General features: G+C 32.6%; 5 protein-coding genes across 5 annotated transcripts; 3 read left to right on the forward strand and 2 right to left on the reverse strand.

Annotated features, from left to right (window-relative positions):
- The first annotated feature begins 1,880 nt into the window (after positions 1-1,880).
- LOC9315205 lies at positions 1,881-3,450 on the forward strand. The gene has a single exon (XM_021029902.1). It carries the CDS (start codon positions 2,161-2,163, stop codon positions 3,124-3,126), a length of 966 nt encoding a protein of 321 aa, XP_020885561.1. The 5' UTR covers positions 1,881-2,160; the 3' UTR covers positions 3,127-3,450.
- Positions 3,451-9,534: 6,084 nt separating this feature from the next.
- Positions 9,535-12,214, reverse strand: LOC9315206 (tRNA dimethylallyltransferase 2). Its single transcript, XM_002880924.2, has 10 exons — positions 11,931-12,214; positions 11,731-11,810; positions 11,453-11,521; positions 11,276-11,348; positions 11,073-11,197; positions 10,880-10,954; positions 10,311-10,703; positions 10,154-10,229; positions 9,900-10,048; positions 9,535-9,829 (listed from the first exon to the last, which is right to left on the reverse strand). Exons 1-10 carry the CDS (start codon positions 12,154-12,156, stop codon positions 9,683-9,685), a joined length of 1,413 nt encoding a protein of 470 aa, XP_002880970.1. The 5' UTR covers positions 12,157-12,214; the 3' UTR covers positions 9,535-9,682.
- Positions 12,215-12,272: 58 nt separating this feature from the next.
- Positions 12,273-13,282, forward strand: LOC9317038 (ribosomal RNA-processing protein 14-C). The gene has a single exon (XM_002879093.2). It carries the CDS (start codon positions 12,442-12,444, stop codon positions 13,264-13,266), a length of 825 nt encoding a protein of 274 aa, XP_002879139.1. The 5' UTR covers positions 12,273-12,441; the 3' UTR covers positions 13,267-13,282.
- Positions 13,283-13,326: 44 nt separating this feature from the next.
- LOC9315207 lies at positions 13,327-14,587 on the reverse strand. Its single transcript, XM_002880925.2, has 4 exons — positions 14,062-14,587; positions 13,868-13,978; positions 13,697-13,777; positions 13,327-13,610 (listed from the first exon to the last, which is right to left on the reverse strand). Exons 1-4 carry the CDS (start codon positions 14,314-14,316, stop codon positions 13,533-13,535), a joined length of 525 nt encoding a protein of 174 aa, XP_002880971.1. The 5' UTR covers positions 14,317-14,587; the 3' UTR covers positions 13,327-13,532.
- Positions 14,588-15,632: 1,045 nt separating this feature from the next.
- LOC9317039 (uncharacterized protein At2g27730, mitochondrial) lies at positions 15,633-18,239 on the forward strand. The gene is made up of 4 exons (XM_002879094.2): positions 15,633-15,735; positions 16,714-16,829; positions 17,301-17,339; positions 17,835-18,239. The coding sequence occupies exons 2-4, from the start codon at positions 16,731-16,733 to the stop codon at positions 18,036-18,038; spliced, it is 342 nt and encodes a 113-aa protein (XP_002879140.1). The 5' UTR covers positions 15,633-15,735; positions 16,714-16,730; the 3' UTR covers positions 18,039-18,239.
- Positions 18,240-18,256: the final 17 nt, after the last annotated feature.

Here is an 18,256-nt window from a genome sequence, read left to right on the forward strand (position 1 = left end):
GAAAGGATTGGATTGATCGATCAATTTCATGTACCATTTGTTTTGTACGATTAGAATGTCTCACATTGCTTGTGATTAAGATCTTTGGGTAATATATAAAAGATGTGGCGACCCTTAACTCTTGAGCTAGCTTTTGGGATAAGTTGGACCACATTCCTAATATGTTCTTGTAGCTTTTATTTTTCCAATGTTACATTTTTTGTGTTTCTTTTTGTCTTTTTCTGTGTTTTGATGTGTATTGAGTCGACTCTAGTTAGGAAATTGTGATATTTTTGTAGGGGATTAAACTTTTCTTGAACTTGGAGAAAATATAGGCGAAAACTCTTCTTTATCATTTTAAGGATTGATAATAAAAGAAAATCGGAACTTCGAGAAAATTTAGGCGAACACGAGAAAATAAACGAAGTTTCAACATTTGGCGGTTAAGAGCACTTGTACAACCGGCTCACACATCCTCTCTTAGATTGGTACCACTCGCAGCAAGCCAGTACCAGTCCAAAGTATCAGTCTTTTTTTTTAGCTTCCTAGACTACTACCAATGGTGGCTCATCCATACCGGTCAAAGCTATCGATCCATATCTCGAGTTCCTTGACATCTGTCGGCTTTGTTTTCAGTACTGTTTTGCTTTTTTAAAATCTATTGGGGCACAACGTGTCGGTCCATTATTCCAGTGCACTCTATTGTAGGAGAAGAGACTTAATCTCGGGTGAAGTGGTGCCGGTATTTTTATGGACTTATGAACGCCACTAGACCACAGTCACTTCTCTATTATCTTGCTTTTAAAATGCACCGTATATAGATAATTGCACCTTTGATCCAACCAATTCAAACGTACTTCCATATAGATTGGATATCTGATTTTTTTGGAGTCAATTGGATCAGATTTAACATATCACAAACATTAACTTGTTCATAATATAATATCAAACAGAAAACAAAAAATTATAAATATAAAAAAATTAAATTTGTTCTTATGTTTTCTAAGATATTAACTCTAATTTCTTATAATTTTTTTTAAATATTCTTGACAAATCAAATATGTAATCCTGATCCAAAATTTTGTTAGTAGGTTCTGGACGCCTAAAATATCGAGGATATTTTTTAATTACATATATGTAATAAGTCTTTATTTTTTATTGTTCGCAACAAACCTTGTAGTGATTATTGGTAGTAATTTTAGCTGCCAGAAACTTTTTAGTTTTTTTTTCGGTTATAAATTGTAACTCTCCTTGACCGATATCTGGACCTGGAAGAGATAAAATAAAAACGTATTACTAGTAATACAAACATTTACTTAACCTTCCTTTTAATTATGACGGTTTCTTAAGCTATGCATAGTTCAATAAAAAATCCTCAATAATTATAACGACGATATTATGTCTATATTAACTGAGAGTTGTTTTGACCATCATTATAAAAGAATTTCTCTAATTGTAAATTCAAACATTTTTCAGTCATAATTCTCTTACATTATAACTATAGAAACTTTACAAATTTATTTTAAACAATTAAAGTTAATCTAAAAGTCATATTTGACTAACACCAAATTTCAATTCCTTTTTGAAATATTAGTATTTTTTAAAAAATTAAAGTCATAGAATTCATAAGTTGTACCATAAAACTTTTAAAATTAGTTAGCATACAACTACTATTAAAAAAATATATCAAAATCAAATTTGTGTCCCCTAGACAATGAAAGCTCAAAACTACTTAAATTCGGCTCCTTTTCACCTCCACTCTCTTCTTAGCACACACATAGAGACTCTAATCCATTTTTCTCTCTCTCTCTCTCTCTCTCTCTCTCTCTCTCTCTCTCTCTCTCTCTCTCTCTCTCTCTCTCTCTCTCTCTCTCTCTCTCTCTCTCTCTCTCTCTCTCTCTCTCTCTCTCTCTCTCAATAAAGCAAAAAAAAAAAGAGAGAATAAGAGGAGAAATAAAAAGAAAGCAACCTAAATCCTTAACCTTCAAAAACCCAGATTTGTTACTCTCTCATTCTTCTTCTTCTTCTCAACATTTGATCTTTTGATTCTCAAAGTTAAAAAAAAAAAAACACACTTTGTTGTCTCAAGAATCAAACAAACAAAACCCATCTTGGGAAAATCTCATTTCTTTCCCAAGAAAATATCTCTCTTTTTATTTTGTTACAATTTTCCCAAAAAAGATGAGAGATTTGGTGTCATGTTTCAGCGAGAACTCAATAAACGTGACACATCCATTATCAATATCATCTTCATCATCATCATGTTCAAAATACAGTACCAACAATGTTTGTATCTCACCATCTCTATTACCATCAACACAAACCTCCATTACAAGCATCTACAGAATCACTTTATCGAAACATCTCATCATCAAAGTCACATGGTGCAATCCACACAACAACAATGGCTTAAGCATCTCTGTTTCTTCCGCAGATCAAAACCCTTCAACAACTCTCAAACTCAACACTTCTTCTCGTTTCTTCCGTAAGAAGAAAGGTAACAAATCAGTAGACTCCGATCTCGGTAAAATCGAGGTTTTTTGGGATCTTTCTTCTGCTAAATACGATTCAAACTTGTCTGGTCCTGAACCTATCAATGGCTTCTACGTTATCGTTCTCGTTGATGCTCAATTGGGTCTTCTTCTAGGAGATTCATCTGAAGAAACCCTCCGTAAAAAGGGTTTCTCCGGCGATATCGGTTTCGATTTCTCTCTTGTTTCTCGACAAGAACATTTCACAGGGAACAACACTTTTTACTCAACTAAAGCTAGATTCGTTGAAACAGGAGATTCACATGAAATCGTCATCAGATGTAATAAAGAAACAGAGGGTTTAAAACAGAGCACTCATTACCCTGTTCTCTCTGTTTGTATTGATAAGAAGACAGTGATAAAAGTGAAGAGGCTTCAATGGAATTTCAGAGGGAATCAGACGATTTTCTTGGATGGATTGCTTGTAGATCTAATGTGGGATGTTCATGATTGGTTCTTTAGTAATCAAGGAGCTTGTGGAAGAGCTGTGTTCATGTTTAGGACAAGGAATGGTTTAGACAGTAGCAGGCTTTGGTTAGAAGAGAAGATGGTTAAGAAAGATGAACAACAAGACAAGCTTGACTTCTCTCTCCTCATTTACGCCTGTAAGACTTGAAAAACAAAAAAGAAAAAACTCAATTTTTTTTTGTTTTGAGATTTACAAGAAAAGGTTATTGATTGATTGATTCTGTTTTTAATATTTGAGAAAAAAAAAATTATGGGTGTTTTTTTATTTTTTTTGAACTTACAATTTCTTCTTGGGAGGAGTATAGATTTGATTTCTTATTACATTCTTTTCTTTTTTTTTGAGTTGTGATTTAGTATTGAGAGATTCTAAAAATGTGAATTTCTTCATAGGAGTTGTTGTTTCTAAATTTAGTTTTCTTATTGATTCAAGAACATTGTCGAATCTTAAATTGAAAGTCATTTGTTGGGAAAATATTTGTCTCTATGACTCTCTTTATTGGCAACATTATGATCTTTATTACTATGTAGGCTCATCTACAGTTATACGTTTTTTTCTTTCATAAATGTTGAAGTAATTGATGATTTATGGTTAAGGAAGAAGAATTGAAGAGTGTGAAATAAGATGAGAATATTGGGGCATATGTGCACGCCTATAAAGATATGCATGGAGCCTCTTTAAAGTACAAAAGTTAAAAGGTCTAGAATCTACTCATGCTAATTTGTTTTTCCTATTAATCTAACAAAATTTATGAATGAAGTAAAATGCTTTTGTTTTCTTTGCTCAGAAACTTAGAATATCAGTATATGAAAGTTAAAGGCATAGTTTATTATGTTTTCAAGTTCCAACTCTGGTTAGGTTATTTTGGTTAGGAAAGTATTAGGTGATTAAATCTCATTCAACCAATTTTCTTCTGGTTTTAGATGACCACATTATAAATTAGAGTATTTCTTTACATTTTTTGTTAAAATTGTTGTAAAAATAAAAGTCAAGTAATGGCTAATTTTTAGCTAAGTTGTTTCGGTTAGGAGAGATTTAGGTGGTGACATTCCATTCAAGCAAAGATTTTTTCTTGTTTGGTTGATTTGGAGAGTTTTAGGTGAGTAGACTGCAAATTGTTCAAGCTTTAGTTTTAGATTTTGATTATAGCCAGTCCAAACTTATGTTTTCATATAAGTTTGAGCTTTGATATATTAGATTTGATTATGTAGTACTACAGAAATTTAGTATTAAAATGATTATTGCATGTAAATCTTATATGATTAAGATTAACTATGTCTATGTTACTCTGTATTTTATTATTTCTAAGAATATAAGTATATTTTAATGCAATAGTATACAAATAAACGATTCGGTCAACATAACATTACAATATAATTAAAATACTGCTTGAAGTCATTAAAAACCAATTCAGAATTCCAGTGCCTGACAAATTTACCATTTTTGACATATAATAGAAATTTGACTATATTAAGCCCATGAACAAATCTCAAGAGAGAGATATCAATAGCACATTTTCACGCAACACCATAACGAAACTTTTTTAAAAATCATGTAGCATACAAAATGTGATATGTGCACTATGGAACGTGTTTGGCTTGTGTTTGAAGTTCCAAGTTCCAACTCCGAGTCCAGATGATGGACGCGGATGTATGGTGTTCATTAGTAATAGGTAAGGACTAGTTTTAATAACTTAGGTATCACCTAAGTAGTAGTAAAGACAAGTTCCAAATTATAATGAACATATTACACTATCCTTTTTAAATTGTATTTCCTAGTTCTAAAAAGTTGTACTTGTATGTTCATTTCTTTTACCACAATTCAACATAAAGAAAATTTTGAGATTTGCTTGTCATCTAGAGTGACATTCCTTATCATAATACTTGCATTCTTCTTACTCATTTGCTTTAATCTATTGTGACACGTCATTGTTTCTTTATGTGTAACACTTACAGTATTTACAAGGTCTCATATTATATTTCCTTCAAGAATGTATATATTATTCTGCCAATTCTATTTAGTAGTTTCTTACACTCTTAATGATATTATGAAAATTTTTAAACTCATTCATCATGAATTTCCAAAATCTCCACATATATTGGATTTTCCCTATATTAGGGACATACTTTACATTTGTGACAATAATTTTCAAACAGTGGTGATTAGTAAACTTCACCTTACAAATCCATTTGATTGAAGAGAAAATGTTCTTACTCATCATCGCTTTTACACCCTCGAATGATTCAAGCTTTATGAACCAATCTTTATTGGAGCAATGTGATGTGTACATCTAAGTGTGATACTAGTTCTATTTCGAAAATCTTGAGCTTGTGGAATTATTAGGTTCTCATTCTTGAACCCTTGCCAATCCAACATGTTCTTCTTTTAACATGAATTTATATCATTTCGATATTTTGTTTTGTTATGTGGACAATCTATCTTAAAATGATCGAAGGATTGACATATTCAACAAACTCGTTTTGATGTCTTTATCCTTGTTATTATTTTTACTTTGAGAACCATATGAGTTCTTTTTGTAATGCGGTATTTTTTTTTCTTTTAACAAAATATAAAATTTCTTCGGAAAAAACTTTTTAACAACAATTGGCCAATTGCAGCATTTGTTTAAGCGTTTTTAACATACAATTTAAAAAAAAAAAATTAGAAGCAACCTTCTTTCTTACCTTGATACAAGACAAACCGCTATACAACCTTCGTATCTTCTATCCCTTTGCTTTCGTATAGAAGATATCATGTTTTGAACTTGCTTATCTAGTCTTCATATTGTCATAAAAGCTGCTAGAGCTTGTTCTTCCAGATTTGTTTTGGTGAATTAAACCACTTTGGAGTATACTCCAATTGTCACTTAAGTTAAGCCATCTCGAGCATACTCTAAGGTGTCATTGATCTTATCATATTGTTTTGGTAGAGAGTTTGGAAAGTGAATGGCTTGGTCCTTTCTTCAGAGATCTTAATATTAAATGCATTTAGTTTGTAACTATTTAGCTAAACATCCAAATTTTCATATATTTGACTTTCCTCAATTCCTCTTAAAATTATAAAAATGTTATTTAAAATAGATTTTATTCTGTAAATATTTCGATAAGTAGAACTTTTAAAAGTTTTCCAGTTTCAAGAGTAGTTGGTTAATCGATTACCTTTTTTAGAACTTAGATATCCAAGGCGGAGTATTAAGAGATTCATATTCAAAACCTCCGCTGCATCTTCTTGCTTAATCTTAGATCCATATGATATCTTTTTTAGTTTAGACTCATTTGGCTCCACCAAAACATCTTTAAATCTCAAGACTTCAAACTAAGGCTATACATTACCATTGATTTTTTTTCTTTTTAAATCAGAAGTTACTTCCGTATTAATTTCATTTTTCAAAACGTGAGCTTAAGCTATATAATAACAATTGTTGAACTAACCTCAGACAATGAGATTAGAGCTATATAATTTCATTTTTAATATTTTCGTATTTAGCTGAATTTACTTCTAATCGAATCCAAATCCTCCAACCCAAAACATTAGCTATCTCTTCCATTTTGTGAAACCAAAACTTCCCTCTCACCTAAAGGTCTCTCCATACAAAGCCAAACCTCACACTTAATAATCTCCTTAAGAATATCTTCCTAATTAAACATTCTATTTTCTTTCTTTATTTTAACTAATAAAAAAAAAAAAAAACTGAAAAGGGAAGGGTGATACATGTGCCACACAGTGTCTGTATTGCTTTCACTCTCTTCATTAGTGGTCCCTTATTGTCTTACAATTTAATTTTCGAATCAAAATCTATCAGCCCTCTCCCCTACTAGTACTTGTATACTCATCCAACAAGTACTCTTTTGCTCTGCAAATATTTATTTCTCCATATACTCCAAACTTCAATTGTCTTCATGAGTCAAATGATCTCTTACAAAAATGACAATATCATTTACAATGACATGTCATAACCCAAGTAATTATTTTACAATTTAATCTCGTAGATTAACAACTTCCACTAAAATTAAATTGTTTATTAACAATTTTAATATGAAAAAAAATAAAAAAAATAGAAAAAGATAAAAAGATGAAGAAAGAATAAGTAACGGTATCTCAGAACAAGAGTAGCATTAAATTTGCTTAGGCTCTTCACATGGCCCTGCATGTGTCCTTTGTAAATGTTAATGTACCCCATATATATAGGCACACAACCATGTCTTTTATATTTATCCTTTAATTTTTAATTTTTTTTATAATGAATTGAGAACTTTCCTCGAATACAAATATACAATTATAATTATAGTAATTGGTACAATGCCAAAGTAACATTAATGTGACTATACAATTATTTATAATAGTAGTATATTAATTGGTACAATGCCAAAGTGACATTAATGTAACTATTGTTCAGAAGTGACATTTACTCTACATATCCCTCAGTTCTCTTTTGAAATTAATCTTTGACATCATTTATTTTTCAGTCAGTCGGCCAACACAAATTTTACTAGAACTCTTGAAGTCATAAACCAAATATCGAGTTTACGCAAAGTAATACAACTAGTAATCTAATATTTGAAATTACACGAACATATAAATTTAAATCTGTCTTAAGAAAATATTATTCATGCTAGATATTAATGCATCGATCTCATGGATTTCTTTATAACCAAAAAAAATGTAAACCGTTATCCAAAATAATCCATGAAATTTGTGGAAAATCGAGTTTTTTTTTTTTTTTTTTTCTATTTGAAGGCTAACAGTAATCAATCATAATTAAATCACAATAATGGAAAAATGTCTAACCTAGACCCACATCATAAATCTTCAACCACCAGAAAACAAGAAGTTGTTTAATCCTATATAATATCTCACATTGATAGTCACCAATAGACTAGACACTGCAATTTTGAGACTGGTCTCAGGTTGGAGACAAAATAATTCTATATGATACTTGGATACGAAATATCTCGAGATATATTGATCATAGTGAAGTGTATAAAATCATGATGTTGTGTTCTTACATTATAATCATTTTATGGTCAATTCGAGTAAAATTTATTTATGGTTGAGTCATTTTAAAGCTTTAAATATCGAGAGTATATTAATACTAATAATGTGTTAACGTAATTTGGTTGCACATGATTGAGCTCCCGTACGTTTTGTCAAAGTTTATTTATGACTTGAGTCATTTTTTAGGAATTTTTCAAATGACTAGCTATAGAATAAATAAAATCTACAATAATGATTTTTTAATGTCAATCATTTGAGAATACATAAGTAGTATAGTCGCGCCAATATTACATACAAATTATGAGATTTGAGATTATAGCAAGGGTAATATTATATGATAGCCAAATAAAACACTCAAATTAAAAAAATAGTAGAGAAAAAGTTTTTTTGTAGCAAAATAGCTATGGACTCACGTTGTCAGATGAAGTGAAATACCAAAATTATCCTTTGTTTGTTGCAAGATCAACGATATGCGAGACAGTTTCGTGAGATTTTTCAAAATAGCATGTAACATTTAAATTTCACATGTTATATTTAACTAAAAGACATGATTTTTCAAAAAAACATAGTGAATTTTTAAGAAAAAACATTGTTACGTAGTGTTTTTTAAGAAAAAACATTGTTATAGAAAATTTAATATGAATAGAATTTTTTTAAAAGGAAATCACATATAATCTTAATAAAAATTGTGTATTGCTAAAAAATAATCATCTTTTTTAAAAAGAAATCACATGTGATCTTAATAAAAAAACGTGTATTATTACAAAATAACATGATTAAGAGAGGTATTATACTGAATAGAATGTTTTTTCCAAGAAATACCATTTGTTGTTTATAAATAACGTGTAATACGAAAAAAATACATGATAAAAAGAGATATATTATGCTATCACATGTAATTCGAAAAAAAAAGCGTGTTACAAAAGATATATACGTAATTACACATGCATTCCGACATGTTACCAACAAGTTACTGTAGCTCATGGTTAGTTTGTATATTCTTTTTGAATCCATGGTTACTTTGTATAAATTCCCTTATAGCAAAGCTAAATAGTTTTTTTTTTTTGAATTTCTCGGTATTTTTAAAGTCTCAACTTTTAGACGAAAGATTAATTATTTAATTTCGTTTACACAATTTTTTTTGTTTTTAAAGGGCTTTCAATAAAAAAACAGAGTAACTAATACATTGATATGACTTTTCTTTTTACAGATTACAGATTTTAAGTTGAAAAGTTTTTAGTAAACGAATTAGATGAAAGTTTAAAAGTGGATTTACTTCAAATAAAATTGCAATAATTAGGGTGAACATTTTGCCCTTATGGTTACAATAAAAGTAAACGAATGACACGTGTATATTATAAAATATATTAATAAGGACCATTTTTGGAGTGATCCTTATTTATTTATTTAAGAGAGACTCATGAGTCTCTCTTATTTATTTACTTGTCCTTTAATTTATCTCGTGACCTCTTTTTCACTTTACAGCACCATTCCTCCCTATCTCTTTGGACAACTGTTCCTCTCTTTTATCTTTTTGCAACAACCAAACTATATATTTCTCAATTGTTTCAAAGGTAAACTCATGATTTTGTCGATTCTGACACATAATTAGCAAATGGACAATTAGATCTTTTAGATTCAATCAAGAAACTGTTGTGACATTAACCTTTTCATGACCTATTCGAATGCAAAATCGACAGACTTTTATAATTTAAGTCACTTTTAGTTCTGCTTCTTGCACTTCTCTGTTTTTAAAAGTTTGGGCCTTTTTGAGTCGACTGGCTCTCTTACGATGCGTACGGCCTTGTTTGTGTTGTTCCCATTCGTGTTTTCCTCTTAGTACCTTGTTTCCACAAGCCTGCTTCAACAAACATTGTTTTAGTATTTAGGGAGGTTCCATTGGAGTTTTAAGGGAAACTGAGACATACCTCACAAACATATTGACTCCATAAATCTCTTTCAATGGACTTTCCGGAGGTTAAATCATGACCGGTATCAGTTTCTGTCATCAGGAAACGCTTGAGGATCTCTGACGCGGGTTTAACCACTTGCGCATCCCATGATTCTTCAGATTTGCCTTTTAAGAACAAAAAACACAACAACAAGAGAAATTTTTAAAGTTTGTTCTCCAAGTAGCTATACGGTATTTGCTTGAAACATTGATGCAACACATGATGCATACTTAATATGTACTCTGTTGCATCAATGTAATGTATATTCCAGCGAAAGACCGTTTCTAGCCGACTAACTCTCCTTTTCTGAAACACAACAAATGAAATGTTTTAGACCTGATAGATAAATCTCCAAAGTTAGAGAGTTGTGCATCAAGGAGAACTTACTTGACGACGAAGAAGCCTTCTGGTATTTAACTTCACCTTATCAATTGCTTCCTCTAACATAATCTTCAACTTATCATCTTTCGGAAAATTCAGAATCTTTCTCAGATTCTCCTTCATAACCTTATCATTGTTGCTTGAGCTTGTTAACTGACCACCACCTCTCTCCAAGATATTTAATTTCAGGAAATCTTCAAACTCTCTGACACCTATGGATTGCCTTAGGCCTCTAGTATAGTCGGCTCCTGGTTTGTAGATGTCATATACTTCATCAAGTAGTCCAGCATCTACCATAGAATCAACTCTTTGTTCAACATATCTGTCCAGTACTGCGGTTTCAGCGTCCATGCATATCAAACAGTAATCAAAACGAGATGCATCGATGCAGCCCCAGTTCTGCCCTGCCGAAATACATTAGTTAATTAACTTCTCAAAGCAGTTAAGCTTAAGGGTCATCAATACTCTTTAAATTTAAGGGATAATGATTTACGTAAGAGAGATACACACATGACACATCTGATTGCATATTTTAAAAATGAAACTAAACTCGGGGTAACGAAGAAGGAATCCACCTCTGCAGTCTTTCCCTGATATAGCTTGCTTGGAAGAACTCCTCTAGTAGCATGCAAGCTCAGGTATAGATTAATCTACAAAACATTGAACCATAGTAAATAAACCAGAAATCACATGAAACTGTGTAAAGACCATGAAAGCCACATAAATTCAGGATCTATACAGAAGAAAATGGCGAATCAGAAATCTCACCTTTCTTTGATTATTAGGGTGAATTCTGTTTGCCGCCACAGGGTCAAGCTCTTTAAGAAGGTCATAGCCATGGCTCAAATCATCTCTCCCAGAGACAGACTCAACATCCATGTCTTCGTTAACCACTGTCCGCATAAAATTTCTCATTATCCTGTTAAAAAGATTTTTCAAAAAGGTGTCATGTTGATAGAGATCCTAGATACCTGAAGCAACATTTGAACAGCAGTCCTCAGTATTTTCTGCGGAATCATCTAGAAGAAATTTACTTACAACAGCCTACATGAAGAACATGACTAAGATAAGATAACAGTATTAAACAAGGTAAATCATACGGTGATCTTGCCACAAAACCATCATGACTTAAGCAACAAGATTATTACCTGTATATAATAATGTGTTCCTCCAACAAGAACTGGAATGTGATTGCGAGAAACGATCTCCTCAATAAGCTGAAACAAAGTAATCAAAACTATATCATACCAATCAAACCATCACTTAGATGTTTCTAATACGAAAACCACGATGACACTGATATACAGATACAGAGTAGCATGAAAGACCGGGGACAAAAATCATTGAGTATACATGTAATTGCTACTCTTACATACAACAACAACATCATATCATAAATTCAAAGGAGGTATAAATTTGTACTCACAGGAATGGTTACGTCTCGAAAATCCTTAGCTGTGAACTCCATATCTGGACTCACGGACCCAAGTAAATGATGAGGCACTCCTAAACCAAACCCCCAAATTCACAAATCACTTCAAAACAAAGCTACACTGACACCAAAGTCATCTCTAACTATGATAATTTTCACAATCAGAACTTCGAATCAAAATAAAAAAAAGTAACCTTTTTGTTCATTGATGGTGATTTTATTGGTGAGAACATCGAGACCAGAGTAAATCTGCATTGCGTCGGCGTTAATAATCTCCACCGGAAAGTGAGACGACAAATCGACGGCAAGCTTTGATTTCCCAGAACCTGTTGGACCCATTATCACAACCACCTTCGCCTTCTTCTTCTTCTTCTTCTTCTCTTCCTCGATTCCGCCATTGCTAGGGTTTAACAACATCATCTCCTTCGTCTCTCTCTCTCTCTCACTCTCCGCCGCTCCGATTTGTCGAGAAAAATATATCCGGTTTACCTAAACCGTTTTCAATTCAATTTAGTTTTGGTTTTCTGACTAGAAGGCCCATTAATTATGGGCCCAATACGCGTGATTCGCTATAAATCTCTTTCCTCTGTTTTAGCCTTTTAGGTTTAGGGTTTTTCTGCAACTCTGTGTCTTCTTAGCTTCTACACTTGTCTACAAGCAAAAGACATTGTTCTGATTGTGATTTGTTTTTCATTATATTTGTAGATGACAAATAAAAAGGTGAAACTTGATCTTGAATCGGACACCATTGTCGATAAGATTCATCGTCATGCTGACTTCTCAGACAAGTTAATAAATCTCGTCCCTGCGAGAATCTACTTGTCCGACGATGATAAGGAAATGAAGTGGTTTCAAGGTCTTAGAAAGGAAGAAAAAGTTAATTCCAAGAGAGAAACAATTGAAAACTTAAAGAAGGCTAAGAGATATAGATTAGACCCTGAAAAATCTGTTTTGACCACTCTTGATTTGCAGAAACAGAAGCTGGAAAAGGAAAAAGAAAAGTTTGGTATCAAGCCTATGTTTCTTGGTTTTCAAGAAGATGATACATTTGAGAAGATGAGAGAACGCCGTCTTCAGAAGAATAAAAGGAATAGAGACTCAGGTTTGAATGTTGTTGAAGAGGTTGTGAAGGATCTTACTTATGGTTATGTTAAGATTGGGGATGATGACGAGGAATACGGGAAAAACAGAAAGAAGGAAAGAGTTTCTAAGGCGACAGAGCTTGAAATGGCGATGAAGTTAGAGGCTTTGAAGAAAGATCCTAAGAAAGGAGATTTTGTTGCAAAGAAGCACTCGTGGAAAGCGGCTATTAGCAGAGCTGCTGGTATCAAGATTCGTGATGATCCAAAGCGATTGAAGCAGAGAATTCGCAAGGAAAAGAATAGGCGCGAGAAGAATGCAGAGAAGTGGAAGGAAAGAGTTGAAGTGCAACAGAAGGTTAGGGTAGAGAAACAGCAAAAGAGATCAGAGAATATTAGTGATAGTAACATATTTGAGTATGTTTCTCTGTTTCACTATACATTGAATTAGGAATGCTTTTGTAAGAAATTTTGATAGAGGTTAAAGTTTCCGATTACAAAACTCGCAGGGTCAAGAAGTAAAAGGCATATTTCTGAAGCATTGTCACACAGAAATGAAGACATAAGAATGTGATATTTTGACACATTTCTTCTAAGGTTACTGAATCAGGAAAACAGATTTGATCACACAGAAAAGCAAATATCGAATCAAACAATTAAAAAGCGAAGAAGAAAGAAGAAATTAAAGTTGGCTGCTTTTATAGCCTTCATCTTGTGTTAGCGTAGCGATATTTCAATGCTTTTGCTGAGTTCCTCTAGCTTTGTCATCCGCAGTTTCTCGCTTTCGGTAACCAGCTGAAAAACACATTTTCATACCAAAAGATTTCAGAAAACAACAATCATTTTGAAAAGAAATGACAAATGGAAACAGAATGTTTCACCTCAACTAGCTTGCTAACAAATATAGCTTTCTCTTTGTTCTTTTCATTGTAAGCTTCAAGCGCTTCTTTGAATTCTCTCTCCTGTGACAACAACAACAACCAATGGTCTCAATAATCTACAAGAAATTAAAGATAAGAGTTATGAACATTTCCAAACACACATTAGCTTACCTTTCTCTGACAACTCTGTCCTAAAGGCTTAAGTTCCCGGTTAATAGCATCGACTCTTTTCCTTATCGCGGATATCTCTTTTCTCATTGGATCAGTAAGAGCTTCCAGTTCCTGGAAATGTACAAACCACAAACTCTCTCAAAATGAACATCTTTGATCATCAAGTTCTTGAAAATGTTACAAACCAAACTTACTTCCCGAATCTCGGCTAATCTTCTAGTAGCTTCCTCAGCGAGTCCAAGCTTTGTCTGGACCCTATCTTTAACCTCCATCTTCCTCCTCTCAATCTCATCTTCTTTTGCCTTAAACAAAGCAAAAGCAGACTGCGAAAGCTCCTCTTCTTTGTCATCAATCATAGAACTGCCGTTAATGCTAATGTTCCCTGAGCTCTTGATACGTTGAATAAATGGCGATTGTGGCTGTTCCAAGATCTGTCTTGTCGTTGCCATTGTTCCTCAGATCCTTTTTCTCTTCCTCAATGACAGAAGATGACTTGTTATATAACCCAAGACTGGCCTTAAGAGCCTATCAAGACTTGTTACCGATGTCAAATGACCAAAATGCCCTCTTAGTGAACACACAATCACTGAATATAAACATATATTTTAGAGACTTAATAGGTCAAATTTTAAATCTGAAACTAGTTTTGTATGAAATACATTTAGTTGGTTAATACTTAATAGAGAGGAAAACTAAATAGTAAAAAAAAGAGAATACCAAGTGGGGCTAAAAGGTCTAGTAGGTTAACATGTTTATATTGAATTGGTAATATAACAATTTTCTTGAGTTGGTATCAGTTGAAATAGTTAGCTTAAATGTTATTCTCATTGTTTGGTTCTCAATCCATAAATAAGACAAAGATACGTATAGATAAAGTAGGCAAATGTATGGATTAAATTTAGAAAAAAATGTTAGGTGTGAAGTTGAAGGCAAAACAGAAAAAAAAAAAAAAAAGTTAAATACAATATTCAATTGAGTTTTCATGAAGATCAAAAACTGAGAATAACAGATAGATAAATAATTCTTTTTCTTTACAAAAGAAAAAGCCAAATAAAGATGTAAGAGTGCTTGTATTTGAAGGCTTCTTGTAATGTGGAGGAGACAGTGAAATATGGGGTTGTAGTTGTACTGTGACTGAAACTTACGGGAAAAGCAATTTTTGATTATATATATACTCACATAGATATTGAGAGAACATGGTTACGTATATACGAATATGTCAGATTTAATTTAACTATTTAAGACTATTATCATCGTCATTTTTTATACAAATTCTTTTAAATTAATTAGCACTTATCATTGAACGAATTCTTAAAAATATACATATATGTCCTACATATATTTGACATCAATATATGTCTTATGTATATTGAAGAAGATACGAGAGCAATAACATATTATTCCAATTTTAAATGCATTATCAAAACTTTCATATCGCATTTTCTCCACCAATTCATGTAATTTTTATCCCAAAAATCAGACTGTAACTTATTCAATCGATGATTATCAAGGAACGATTTTTTAAAACGTCAATTAACGAAAACTTTGTAATGCTGATTTTTTTTTTTTCAAAAATCAAGATTTATCAGATTTCATCATCAATAGTTTAATGTTTTCTACTTCAAAAATCATTTTTTTGGGTCCTACTCCTATGTAAGCGGCCATTACAAAAAGTTTTAATGTTCACTACAAATATTCAATAGATGGGCTAAACAATGATTTTGGGCCCAATGCTAAGTTTTAAGCCCATTTAACTCCTTCCATATCTCTCTCTCTCACCTTCCTCTTCTTCACTGATTCATTTCTTCTCTAAGCGGTTTTCATCAAGCAGCCAGACGAAACTTTCTAACGATCTACCTTCGTACAAGGTTCTCATTTCTTCCGATCATCTTCTCCGATTACGTTTCTTTCCTTGTCGTTTTTAGATTCTCTCAGAAATTTTCCTAACCTTTTCTTCTCTGTCGATCTAACACCTGACCTCGATATTTCGTTAGCGATACCAACATTTTCGAGGTCGGAGTTAGGTTTTCGGATCAGGATTAGGTTTCGCGTTTTTCGCGTACATTTGTTATAATCAGTGCTTTGTTGTTTATTCGCGACCTGTTTCGGTCTTCGATCATCGGATTTTCGCTGGATGATCTATTTTAGTTTACGCTTCTTGTTGCTTTCGAATTTAACGTAACCTAATGGATTGATTTTGAGCTTATTGTGCTTCATCTATACGTTTTCTTAAACCTAGGTTTGGATCAGTTTGTTATATGAGAAACTGTGATTGTTACACTGTGCTCTGTGGTAAAAAACACTTACATTTTACAGCCACCACAAGGATCCATGAGTGTCTGTTTTGATTTGAAAGTAAACTTGATACAGTAGTAGAATTTTTTGCTTGCTTCGCTACTGTATGAATGATGATGATGACGAAAAGGATTTGAGAGAAAAGTATCCTCAAGTGTTGTTTCCTCTTTCATAGATTTTCTGTAACTGTTTGTATGGAGTCTTGAGAAAATTTTAGTGTTTCAAAGTTAACGAGTTTGTTAGCTCCAAGAACTTCTATCATCACTAATTGTGCTGCGGAATATGTAGTGGTTAAAATAGTAGCTGATATAAATACTTTTTTGTTGTTAAGAGATACAAACATATAGTTGCTTGCTTCTCCATTTTATGATTGATGATGACGAAAAGGATTGTGAGAGACCAGTGTTTTCCCTTATAGATCTTCTGTTACAGTTTGTATGGAGTTCTGAAACAATTTCAGGGTTTTCAAAGTAAATGATTTTGCTAGTTCCTAGAACCTCTTTCAGTCACTATTTGCCTTGGTTAAAATGAGTTTTATGTTTTATGTACAGGATACTTCTTCGTTACTATGGCAACCAGAAATGCTTTGAGAATTGTGTCTCGTAGGTTCTCCAGTGGCAAAATTTTTAGCGAAGAGGAGAAAGCTGCTGAGAACGTTTTCATTAAGGTAAAAGATCAGAAGCTTTCCTTATCGATGTGAACAGTAATTGTAGACTAAGAATACTCAAAGCTAAAAATCTTCATTGATTAACCCTGTTGGAGATTACTCAAAGAAGAAAGAAGTGCTAACAGAGGAGCTTCCTTAACTGCTAATAGAGTAACAAAAGAGGATCGAATACAATCATACGTAGTTTCGAGCAGTAATTGTAGACTAAGAATACTCAAAGCTAAAAGTATATTTACTTTCCTTATATGGTGACGAAAACTTATTATTAAGCTCTTGCTTGATTCTATCTGTCTCTGTTGTGAGCTGTGAACAGATAATATTTTGTTTTTACTTACATTGTGTCTGATTATAGAAGCTAAATGTATTGTTATATAAACCTTGTAACATCCAGCTTGAACTAGAAACATGGTAGATAATACATTCATCTTCAGTTCTTCTATATATCTTGCTTATGTGTTTTCTACATTGCAGAAAATGGAGAAGGAGAAGCTTGAGAAGATAGCCCGACAGGTAAATGATTCTTTTAACTCAAGTTGTTGATTGAAACTATGGCCATGAATGTTTTGGGGTTTTTGAGTGGTTTTTAGATTATTGATTTTGGTTTATAGATTTTAGATTTAGATTTTTGGTTTTTGGATTTTGCAAAAGAGAAAAAAATAGAAAAATAAATAAATGGAAAACAAAAAAAGTTTGAATCCACGGCAAACATTTTAAAAACTAACAAAAATGGGTTTTTGGGATTTGTGAAGAAAATTGTAAAAACTATCAAAATCTAGATTTCCTATTTTTTAGGAAAACCATTTTTCTCATAATCTTGAATGGATGATTTATTGGTTTTTAGAAATCAAAAACCAAAAACCATGCTAAAAACTACTACCCATTCAAAGCCTATGAATAGCTTGTTTAGATGAAGCTTTGTTCTATCAAGAAAAAAAAAGAGAAAATTTAGAGTCTTGTCTTGTGTGGCCAATACTCGAGCTCTGAAACTTCTTATGAACTTACTAGGGTCCTGGAGAACAAGCAGCAGGGACAGCAAGCGAAGCCAAGGCTGCTGGTGCAACAGCATCTGCATCAGCCGAGTCAGGCCCAAAGGTGTCAGAAGACAAGAACAGAAACTATGCGGTTGTGGCAGGCGTGGTGGCTATTTTCGGTTCGATTGGTTGGTACCTGAAAGCAGGTGGAAAGAAGCAGCCAGAGGTCCAAGAGTAAAGGAGGTGATTGATTGATGGACACAATTGAATGAATAAACAGGGAGTGCCTTACCAATTCCTCTCTTGCAAGAAACTTTTGGTTTCGGTTACCCAAATCTTGAAACAGTTTTCTTTTACGGTTTGTTGACATTTAGTTTTGGAATCTTAACTCCATAGACTTTTTTCGCTCTCTTTTGAATCTTGATCAGAATTAGGTAAATGTTAATCCCGACAAAC

This window comes from Arabidopsis lyrata (genome assembly GCF_000004255.2).
Source record: "Arabidopsis lyrata subsp. lyrata unplaced genomic scaffold ARALYscaffold_4, whole genome shotgun sequence".
NCBI lineage: Eukaryota > Viridiplantae > Streptophyta > Magnoliopsida > Brassicales > Brassicaceae > Arabidopsis > Arabidopsis lyrata.

Coding starts and splice junctions, on each gene's coding strand:
- LOC9315205 (XM_021029902.1), top strand. CDS start 2,161: ATGAGAGATTTGGTGTCATGTTTCAGCGAGAACTCAATAAACGTGACA.
- LOC9315206 (XM_002880924.2), bottom strand. CDS start 12,156: ATGATGTTGTTAAACCCTAGCAATGGCGGAATCGAGGAAGAGAAGAAG. Junction 10,230..10,310: donor GAAGGCTTCTTCGTCGTCAA/GTAAGTTCTCCT, acceptor GTTGTGTTTCAG/AAAAGGAGAGTTAGTCGGCT. Junction 9,830..9,899: donor GGAGTCAATATGTTTGTGAG/GTATGTCTCAGT, acceptor TTGTTGAAGCAG/GCTTGTGGAAACAAGGTACT.
- LOC9315207 (XM_002880925.2), bottom strand. CDS start 14,316: ATGGCAACGACAAGACAGATCTTGGAACAGCCACAATCGCCATTTATT. Junction 13,778..13,867: donor GACAGAGTTGTCAGAGAAAG/GTAAGCTAATGT, acceptor TTGTTGTCACAG/GAGAGAGAATTCAAAGAAGC. Junction 13,611..13,696: donor TTGTTAGCAAGCTAGTTGAG/GTGAAACATTCT, acceptor TGTGTTTTTCAG/CTGGTTACCGAAAGCGAGAA.
- LOC9317039 (XM_002879094.2), top strand. CDS start 16,731: ATGGCAACCAGAAATGCTTTGAGAATTGTGTCTCGTAGGTTCTCCAGT. Junction 16,830..17,300: donor CTGAGAACGTTTTCATTAAG/GTAAAAGATCAG, acceptor TCTACATTGCAG/AAAATGGAGAAGGAGAAGCT. Junction 17,340..17,834: donor TTGAGAAGATAGCCCGACAG/GTAAATGATTCT, acceptor TGAACTTACTAG/GGTCCTGGAGAACAAGCAGC.
- LOC9317038 (XM_002879093.2), top strand. CDS start 12,442: ATGACAAATAAAAAGGTGAAACTTGATCTTGAATCGGACACCATTGTC.